Below are 11,145 nucleotides of genomic sequence, written 5' to 3'. Positions count from 1 at the left end.
TAGAGGTTTTAAAACTAAATTAGATCTTGTTGGTGGTAGCTGGGTAGCTGAGTTTCCTAGTGTATTGTGGGCATATCGTACTACTCTCAGAGAAGCTACAGGCATAACTCCTTTTCAGTTGGTGTATGGTGGAAAAGCAGTAATCCCTATAGAGGTTGGGGTGGAATCTAATCGGAGGTGGTTATATGATGATGGTAATTCAGGTCGGCATCTTATAGAGCTGGACCTTATAGGAGAAATTCATGATAGAGTAGTAGCCCGCCTTACATCATATCGGCAACGGATGAGACAGAACTACAACAGGAGGGTAATCCCAAGGTTCTTCCAAGTCGGTGATCTAGTATGGAAGCGCATCAAACCTGTCGGAGATGTTAGTAAGTTGGCACCACAATGAGGAGGACCATATAAGGTAATACAAAAGCTCGCTTCGGGTTCCTACTATCTCCAGGACGTGGATGGGAGGAATCTCGAACGACCTTTGAGCGCGAACCACTTGTAGTCTTATAGAACTTGAACAAGTATGCATGTAACTCATTCATGTATTTCATTTAATTTTTGAACATAATGAAAAAGTGCAGACGAACATCCCCCGATGAACATATAAACTCTCCTCGGGCAAACAAATTGACCCTCCATCATATACAATCGATTGGGGATCTTAAGGAGTGACTTGCTCGGGCTTCCTTAGGAGGAACTGGAGACTTTAAACCTCCACAGTCGATCGGGGATCTTAGGGAGTGACCCGGTCGAGCTTCCTTAGGAGGAACCAGAGACCTTAAACCTCTGCAGTCGATCGGGGATCTTAGGGAGTGACCCGGTCGAGCTTCCTTAGTAGGAATCAGAGACTTTAAACCATCATACACAGTCGATCGGGGATCTTAAGGAGTGACCTGGTCGGGCTTCCTTAGGAGGAACCAGAGACTTTAAACCATCATACACAGTCGATCGAGGATCTTAAGAAGTGACCCGGTCGGGCTTCCTTAGGAGGAACCGGAGACTTTACACCTCTACAGTCGACCGGGGATCTTAGGGAGTGACCCAATCGGGCTTCCTTAGGAGGAATCGGAGACTTTAAACCATCATACACAGTCGATCGGGAATCTTAGGGAGTGACCTGGTCGGGCTTTTTTAGGAGGAACCGGAGACTTTAAACCATCATACACAATCGATCAGGGATCTTAGAAAGTCACCCGGTCGGGCTTCCTTAGGAAGAATCGGAGACTTTAAACTTCCACGGTCGATCAGGGATCTTAGGGAGTGACCCGGTCGGGCTTCCTTAGGAGGAATTGGAGACTTTAAACCATCATACATAGTCGATCGGGAATCTTAAGGAGTGACCCGCTCGAGCTTCCTTAGGAGAAACCGGAGACTTTAAACCTCTATAATCGATCGGGGATCTTAAGGAGTGACCCGGTCGAGCTTTCTTAGGAGGAATCGGAGCCTTCAAACCATCATACACAGTCGATCGGGGATCTTAGGGAGCGACTCAGTCAGGCTTCCTTCATATAAACCGGAGACTTTAAACCATCATACACAGTCGATTAAGGATCTTAAGGAGTGACCCGCTTGGACTTCCTTAGGAGGAACCGGAAACTTTAAACCTCTACAATCGATCGGGGATCTTAGGGAGTGACCCGATAAGCTTGCTTGGGAGGAATCGGAGACTTTAAACCATCATACACAGTCGATCAGGAATCTTAGGGAGTGACCCGGTCAGGCTTCCTTAGAAGGAACCGGAGATTTTAAATCATTACAATCGATCGGGAATCTTAGGGAGTAACAAGGTCGGGCTTCCTTAGGAAGAACCAGAGATTTTAAACCTTAGACGAAAATTCATCATATCAACTCACTCGAGATTAAACACCCGATCGAAATAGCATAGCGCACGGGAATTCATCATATTAGTTCGCTCGGGATTACACGCCCGATCGAAATATCATGGTGCGCGGGAATTCAGCATATTATCTCGTCAGGATTATATGCCCGTCCGAAATATTATGGCACAATGGACTTCAACATATCCACTCGCTCGAAATTACAACAGCCTAATACCTTAGTAACCTGGAATGTATCTATGGTTATTCATCCCAACTTGGGATATAAAACTTAACTAGTACATGAGGATATATGAAGATTTGAGAATATGGAAGCATCTACATCTTACCCTTCTGTTTTCTCAAGAAGGTGGAATTTGTGAAACTTCGCTCTCGCAAATCACAAGCAAGCAAGGAAGAATCTTGAAGTTTCATGTTATTTTAATGGCATACCTCAAGTTTTAATTTTATTTCAAGTTATTTTCATGACATACCTCATTTTTAACGTGATCAAATAGGGAGAGTTAGAGATTAAGTATAAGGGAAGGATACATTTTTTTTTTAAATCATGTACTTGTAATTTTTTGTTAATTGGTTTTGATTTACCCTAACTTAACTTGAGTTGCTCACATCAAAAAGAGGAAGGTTGTAAGTACCCCATGGTACTTTTTATGTGATCAACCAAGTCAAGTTAGGTCCTGTTGTGGCTTCATGCTCGTATCTGAGTGTGCAGGAACTTAGGAGCACAAAAAGTTAAGCAAAAGATGCAACTAGCGAGAAGGATGGTACGGGAGAGAGTCGACGGGCTCGGTACATCCGATGGATGAGGCGCTATGAAAGAGTACACTAGCAGATGAGAAGGAGGCTCGAGGCGTTTCCGAGGGACGAGAAGCCGGAGCGGAAGGTTGCTCGAGAAGGCTCGAAAAATGAGTTCGAGTGAGCCCTATTCTGGATGGCCGAAATTACTCAAGCGAGCGAAGTCAAAGCAGAAGGCCCGAATAAAAAGTCAACTTCAGGTAGACCCGAACCGGCTTAGTCCAGCCGGGGCACCTTGGCGACGCGCCCATGTGCGAAAATAGTTCAGGCGCCCAGACTAAAGATTTTATCCAAATCCGTTGCGATGCGATCTGTTGCAACGTAGATAAAGTTTTATCCATGTTCAGATACCTGAAACCCTTCCAAGCGCCCTAATAAGGGCTATAAATACAGCCCTGATCCCAGTAGCTAAATACAACACTTGTAAACGATTCTTCTTCTGTTTAGCTTTGTAATTGAATGTTTTAACTGTTGTAAGAGGCTTCTCCGCCTGAAGGAGATTTATAGTGAACTTTCAATGTCTTGGATTAGCAATCCTGGGATTACAAACTAAATAAATGATTTGTCTCTTCTTTCTTTCTGTTAATTAGTTTTTTTTTACAAGTGGTTTATTATTATTTCCAAAGTCGAGAAAGGTATTTGTTTTAATTATGCAGGGCTATTCACCCCCCCCCCCCCCCCTCTTGCGGGCTGCTAGGGGACCAACACAAGGCGACATTTATTTATGAATAAATACAAAGAAATCATGTATACGTGCATTAATTTACACAATATGATTGTGGAGGACGAATGTCATGATACTATCACAGAGAATTATGGCTCAACCATCGAATTTGCTTAATACATTCGAAGAAATTTCGAGTTATGTGATATTCAGGTGCATCATCAACTTCATCACGAATTGGTTGGATATATTTGAGAAACATTCATTGTCACAAGTGAATGATTAATTTCTCTGTGAAAATATTTAATCATTTTAATTTCAAATTCCTAAAACATTTATATTTATATGTTGTATTATTTCTTTTAAAATTTATACTCTTGTATTGTAATGTTTCACTTTAAATAATAAATTAATATTAAAATAATTATTAAAGTATATAGTTAAATATTAAATAAAAAATATTTATGGATAAATGGTATATGGAATATAGTAAATTGAAGAATTAAAAATATATAATTAATTTTATTTAAATATAAAATTATATGTAAATTAATAAAATGATCGCACGATCTATAAATATTTAGTTAATGAAATATTTGATGGTGTAATTTAAGATATTTGAGTGGGATGTTTGGTAGATAGGATCCATAAATATTTAATTGGGAGAATATTTAATTATAAAATTTAAGGGTGTATTTGGTTTGTTTATATTTTTATTTTATTTTTCAGAAAATCATATTTTCTTGTTTTTCAGAAAATAATTTTTTTCATATTTTTTGTTTTATTAGAAAATATTTTCTTTTTTTTTTTAAAATGAACATGAAAAATATAAATTAAACACGTTTTTCATTTTATTAAAAATAAAAAATAAAAAATAATATAAAAAATATAAACCAAACATCTTTAAATATTTGAGGAGAAATATTTAATTGATAAGGTAAACATGAGTATTATAAATATGTAGAAATATTTACTCTTCGGCAGATGGGGAAGAAGTTGCAAAGCTATTAAGAAAACGTATTTTAAAAAAGAACAGAAAAAACAAAGAGCGCCTCTTAGTCGTTTAATTTCAGCTCTTACCCACTTCCAAATTCCAATTGCTTCTTGTCCAAAGATTGACCAAATCTTTCCGTGGATTTTTACCAACTCACGTGCCCCATTCAAAAACAATTTATATTGAATCCATCCTAATGTTTTTTAAAATATAAATAATTTCAAATCTACAATTGATTATTTATATTCTAATCTGAATTTGGCTCCGCCGTTGATTTTGAGGGTTAAAAAAAAAAGTAAAATTAAAAAAATTGATCGCATTCAAATTTTATAATAATTTACTAAATTTAAAAATTTATCTGATACTCATTTATGATTTACCCACGGGTATACCCATCTCCTGACCCGCCCATTTATTACTCGCCTCGAACCACCGCATACCCAGCCCGGCTCACGACTTACCCAAGTGGCATGCATCGGACCGGGCGTTGAACACGGAAGCTCCTTTAGATGACCACCGCGTCGATGCCGTGACTCAAATCGGGTATATTTGGAGATACGATCACACGTAGCGTCTCCTTGCCCGACCATTTTAATTGCCTTCTTGCCTTGCCTTCGCATCCTTGCATCTCTCTCTCTCTCTCTGAAGAAGCGAGCGATCGCGTCGCCGTTAATGGCGGACAACCATCCCGATCTCTTTCTGCTGCTTCCCCACTTCGCCGGTGACCCAGATCCCCCTCCTCCGCCGCCGCCCTTCTGGTCGTCCCCCTTCGCCTCCCTCTCCTCCTCCGCCGACCTCGACACCGCCTCCGACTACTCCGAAGACGACCACGCCTCTCTCTCCCTCGACCTCTTCCGACGCCGCCCAAGATCCCCTTCCTGCCCTCGCCCCTTCATCCCCCCGGTGTTTTGGTCCGACAACGACCTCGAAGAGCTCGAGCGCCCTGGGTGCCTTGGCCTCGATTCCGTGTTCGACGGGGAAGATGACGAGAGCGAAACGGCGGATGTTGCGGATCGGGGAATGATCGTCCCGGATTGGGCCTCCGACGACTTCTTCGTTGGGCAGAGACGCTGCCCTTCCGACTCGACCGAGTTCTCCAGGACCCGGCATATGGATGAAGGTGGCCTTAGGGTTACCGGAATCGACTCCGATTCAGATTCCGATGAACAGATCGTCGCCATGTTCGGCGAGCAAATGGTGGCTGAAATGGGCATGGACTCCGATGATGGCGTAGGGCAGTACGGGCTCTCTGATGAGTTCGATGTTCCTCTCCGTTGGGACAGCCTCCAACTGGGCGACGGCCGGAGGGACGTCAACGAGGGATTTGAGTGGGAGGAGATCGACGGTCAGGACGAAGAAAGAGATTCTATTGATGTAATGGTTCTTGGCCACGACGCGAGGTCGGATGAGAGTAGAGTGTTGACGGTTACTGAGGTTGAAGATGAAGCGGTGGTCAGAAACGTCGATTGGCAGATTCTCTTGGCCATGAACGATCTGGGAAGGAGTCCACTCGATCCTGATGAAGTCGGAGCCTACTTTGAGGACCAGGATGGTCTCGCCTATGCCTCCGATTACGAGCCCTATGAGGTACTGTTCGGACAACTGTTCGAGCAAAATAGCAACTCCAAGGGCAGTCCACCGGCGGCTAAGTCAGTGGTCGAGAACCTCCCTTCGGTGGTGCTAAGGAAAGAAGATACCACCGAGATCGATGCTGTTTGTGCTGTTTGCAAGGATGGAATTCAGGTAGAGGAGCAAGTCAAGAGGCTGCCTTGCCTTCACCATTACCACGAGGACTGCATCCTCCCATGGCTATGTATCAGAAACACCTGTCCCCTTTGTAGATTCGAATTGCCAACGGATGATCCTGAATATGAGAAGCGGAAAGCCAGGAGGGCAAATGGTGTCATCTCCCTTGATGAATCACAGCTCAGGTATGATTTTGAAATGATACCTGAAACTTCGATCCCGTAAGGCCAAAGGTTCTGCTATAAGATGCACACAAGATTTGAAATGGTGCGCTTCTTTTCTGATGTTGTCATGTGGAGCTATGGCCTTTGATCTTATGCTTTATGTCGATTTTAGGGAATGATATGGTACTTATTATAGTTCATCAATTGTTCTTGTGACAATTGGTTTTTAAAGCAGCTACCACATATACTAATAACCATCCATTCAACTGGTGGCTTCTGTTTTAGCTTCTGAATTGTCATGTTCCGGTCACTGAATTGACTGCTTACTTATGCTAATGTTTGATGTCCCAAATTGTTCTAGTTCGATAAAGGAACATTTGATCTTAGTATATGATCCAGAACTTAGACAACAGTGTGCTTCATGAAGTGTTGAATAGCGAAATTGCTAATATGTTCGTGAATTGCCCATTGATTGGTAGTTGCACACAGTAAAAAAATGACTCGATCTATTCACTGAGTGTTTAATGCATGTTACATAACCTCCGGCTGTTTATGGAAATGCAGAATTCATTTCTTCTGTATTTTGTGTTTCCCTTTTTCAGTGTTGTTAATAAAACCAAACAGGCATACTTCTGCGCTTTAATTTTATCTTATCCGAGTTCTTCAATGAAAGTTTTTCATGGGTTGATTGCTGCTCGTCACTGGTGATAAATTGATAGATCATTCATGTGAGTTGAAATTGAGTTCTGTCATTCTGTGTTGATCATATATGTATCAGATAATGCCTCCATCAATTGTTGATCTGTCGTATCATGTTTCCCTATAAGTTAATGTTTTGTTTAATTGTATGCTAGAGATAACTTTGTTGCCCTTCTGTTCCCATCTTTAGATGGCACGTAAAAGATAAACGATGTTTCACAATCTGCTCGTAGTTCCTTTTCTCTTTTTCTGCAAAATCTCCGGAGTTATTTACCTAACTTTGATCTTTGTAAGCTAAAGTCATATTCACCGTATCATCTGGCAATCAATGAGGCAAAAACGTATGAATTGAATAAGAGATGCCATGTGCTTAGCCATTATACTGCAATGATTCATTCTGTTTTTTTTATATAAACCTGCTTTACTTTTTCTTCTTAATTAGATAAAGTAGTTTTGGTTAACAATGCAGATGCAAATCCTTCAATATTATTGAAACATCAACTAATGATCTGGTTGAACACAATGTTTGTTTAGTACAATAACTTATCCCGATTGTTCTGGTTAAGATTCTTTTTCTCTCCAGGTTCTTTATCTGATAAGTTCATACTTTTTCTGACCTGATTTCGTGGAGTTGTGTTGTTTCTTTTATCCCACTCCACTTAGATGGCACTCATGGAGAATCATTTTAAAGATGTTTTATTTATTTATTTTTTTTAGATAAGGGAAGGTGTAATAGTAAAGTTGTTGTTTTGTGATCAAAAGGGTACAGGTTCGAATCCTGAAAATAATTTTTTGTGAAAAATAGAATAAAATTACGTATAATGAATCCTTTTATGAGATATTATATGACGAGAGCTTCGGGCATATGCTCTTTTTAAGTTTTTTTTAGATAGGGCTTATCATGTTGAAAAAAAATGTCCTGTTTGTTTGAAAGATGCAATGTCAAATTTTTAATGCACCTGCTGCTTTACTAATAAATGTTGCTTCATTTTAGTTGCAGAAATAAAATAGGTAGAGATAATTATGAACTAGTCTATTTATTACATGTGGAGTGATTTTTTTAAAAGTATTTACACAGGCAACGCATTTCTTTAACAATGTTATATTCTATATGGAATATAATCTGTCAATAGTATTATGAGCGAAGGAAACTCACTCCTTGAAGATTATTTTTCTTGCTTTTTTATAGTAATAATTCAATAATATAATGACTTTTGGGGATTCTAACTGTGCATAACACAAAATGAGAAGCCCAACTCAGAAGCCCATCTAATATTGAGAGTATATTTTGGTAATACAAGGAGGAGGGTGATCTGGACCGTAAATATAAGGACTAACCCTAGTTCTTCATTTGCATTGGTGGGATATAGATGAGGATCGTTAAATCTCAATTTGGAAAGAAAAAAAATATTAGTATAGAAGATATCCGAATTTTTAGTAAGTATGGGATGAATATCTAATATCCAATGGATATGCGGACATAGAATATGAAATTTGATCTGAATTTGACCATTGCATAGGCCTTAACCCCTTGAATCTAATCATAGAGTGAGTCTAAAGTAGTTTTTTTTTAACAAGTATAAGATATCTAGTTCTTCAGGTTGAATAATTTGATATTCAATTTTTCATATCGACTAATTTCAAAGATGACTAATTTCATCCTATGAATATTTTTTATCAATCATCTAGTAAATTTAAAGGTGCTTGCAACTGACAACTCAACATTTCAAATTTATCATCTAACTATAGGAAAATGTTCTATAATGCACTATGGTTAGAATTCAAATCATAAATGCTTGAAAGACTGTATGGGTGCTTTATCGTTGAGTAAAGTGAAACCGTCCCCTTAGCCTTAGCGGTCCCTTTAAAGTAGTCTCATACTCCCTAGAAAAGAATTAATCATAGATAATATCTGTCCTAATGCAACTGAAAGTAGCCTATCAATTGATTAAGTAGAAAATGAGTTCGATCAAGTTATATACACGTCATCTAGAGTGAATAAGATTAGTCTATCAAATAAATTTAAAATAATTTATGTATATTTAAAAATTAATTTTTAAAATATTCATTCCTTGGAATTTAAATTTTGATCTTATTTATTTTTCAAAATATTTGAATAGATTGAATCTTTTATGGTCGTACCAATGGTGAACTCAAGTCAGGTGAAAATAGTTTGGCTTTCCTTTCACGACCGTGCAACACGTGAGAGCAACAACCCCGTGTCATGCGGGAAGTTGACGCCCATTATCACAGTTAATGGTAAAGCGAGATACTACTAGTTATAATCCCTGCAATAGCACTCTAAACATTGCTTGTGGTCGCCGACTATATATCTACCGTTAATTTTGACTGACACGTTGACGCGTAATTGATTCAAACTTCCATTTTGGGCACATGATCCAGCCAAGCCAAAGTAGTCAATTTGTATGGCCGAGGCAACTCCAACCTTAGCAAATTGATCCCTACTGTACAATCATGAAGTACATTGGTACTGAAGCTTTCCAAAAAATTTCTTCGAAGATTTATGAGGTATGAAGCCGTGGAGCGATGGGTCCAGTCATGTTAAAAAATTTACTCTACCTTAATTTTGTGACCGTGATTTACCTCTTCCGTGTTAATCCTGGGACGGGTTGACGGAGGCACTGGAGACGAACGTATTCACCTTTTACCACCATGAAATAGTTTCTTCTCAAACCTACAAAATGCAACAGCTTGGAGATGGAGTGGGGGAAGAGGCTGGCTGTGTGCCGGCTAAGGCACTTGCAATGGAAGGGTGCATCATCTTGATGCCCCTCTCCACTTGCAGATACTACGCCTCCATCCAATCAAAACCTTCCTCATCCCTTCGTTAACGGTATCCACAATGCCATTAACACTTTCATGTGTTAATACCAAAGTTTTTTTTTTTTTTATTTGCATGCATTAACGTGTTCAAAGAATTAAACACGTTAATGCTACAGTACATTTACGTCGGTGTTAATACCTCAAGCATTAATGCCATTATGGATGCTCTAACACACTAACACAATCTTAGCGGAACCAAGTACCTAAATGAACGACTTGCTCAGGAAGGATATTCAAGGATGCTGAATATTAGAGAGACACTTGAACCTCCAAAAAGGAGGGACAAATTTATGATTCATTACGGAGGTTCTCCTGACAACTAATGTAATAGCTAGTGGTCTGGCATTCATTGCTCAAGCTAGACGAGAACAGAGAGACATTTACCATTATACACCTCGGTCTGGGGTCAGACCATGTTGACTGCTGAACAAAAAAGGCTATTCTAGTCTTCTCTTCCAAGACCTATAAGGGCATATCCAAGGAAAAAAAAATTTAAAGATGTTTATGAAATGAAAAAGTTGGAAGAAAAACACTCTAATCATTATGGATGCAAGGGTTTTAGTTTAAGAACAATAGTAACATTTTAAATCTGCTCTATCATCTCAGAATTAATAATATGAGTGACATTAGTAACTAATGATGTGCAAAAAAATCATAATGTAGAATCCACAAAAAATAAAAAATTACAAGGAGATATTTTATTAAGAGAGTGATAGTTTTTTATATTTTTGATGTGACACTAAGATGGGATATTGGATATTTTAAATAAAAAATTGCAAAGAGCTCTAACCTGAGAGATGTCCTTAGATTGCATATGATAAAAGATTGAAATATTTATATGAAATGTGGAAGCCATGTCAACCGTTATATCATATTTGACATCCTTTATTTTGCTGCACAAGATCAATAATTAATGGCCTCCAAAAGATTGTCATTTAGTCTCCTAACGAATTGATTCCATTGAATGAGTTGGCCACTACCTTTGGAAGACAAAGGGAAGAGTCAAAAGTTAGTGTCGGTTGTTCCAAAGCATCCACCAGAGTAAATTTCAACCTCTGAAGCCAAAAAATGCATCATGTTCTCCTAGCTCCGGTCGTTTTGGTCAATGCCACGTAGCCCGATCAGGTTAGGATGCAAGAACAATGTTAGCAAATGAAGTTGACATTAACCTAAAGCTAAAGCCATCAGAAAGATTTGCTTGTCTCCCGTTCAAACACCAGATTGAGAGTGCTTTGACGGGTTATGTTTACTGCTAAATTACACCTTTACATGCCCCCCACAATGACAGGAATTGGTTGTTGCATAGATCTTTGTCAACGAGTAAAAACTAGATTCAAGTTTGTAGAACGAAACAATTGTAAGACAAGACAAAAAAGATAGATAAATAGATGAACTCATAATGAC

At 39.0% G+C, this 11,145-nt stretch overlaps 1 protein-coding gene across 1 annotated transcript; it reads left to right on the top strand.

Annotated features, from left to right (window-relative positions):
* The first annotated feature begins 4,845 nt into the window (after positions 1-4,845).
* LOC122036873 (E3 ubiquitin ligase BIG BROTHER-related-like) lies at positions 4,846-6,482 on the top strand. The gene has a single exon (XM_042596306.1). It carries the CDS (start codon positions 4,961-4,963, stop codon positions 6,257-6,259), a length of 1,299 nt encoding a protein of 432 aa, XP_042452240.1. The 5' UTR covers positions 4,846-4,960; the 3' UTR covers positions 6,260-6,482.
* The last annotated feature ends 4,663 nt before the right edge of the window (positions 6,483-11,145 follow it).

The sequence above is a fragment of the Zingiber officinale genome, unplaced genomic scaffold (genome assembly GCF_018446385.1).
Source record: "Zingiber officinale cultivar Zhangliang unplaced genomic scaffold, Zo_v1.1 ctg222, whole genome shotgun sequence".
Lineage (NCBI taxonomy): Eukaryota > Viridiplantae > Streptophyta > Magnoliopsida > Zingiberales > Zingiberaceae > Zingiber > Zingiber officinale.
The sequence above is the reverse complement of the archived record's forward strand: the minus strand, read 5'-3'. Positions and strand labels throughout refer to the sequence as shown.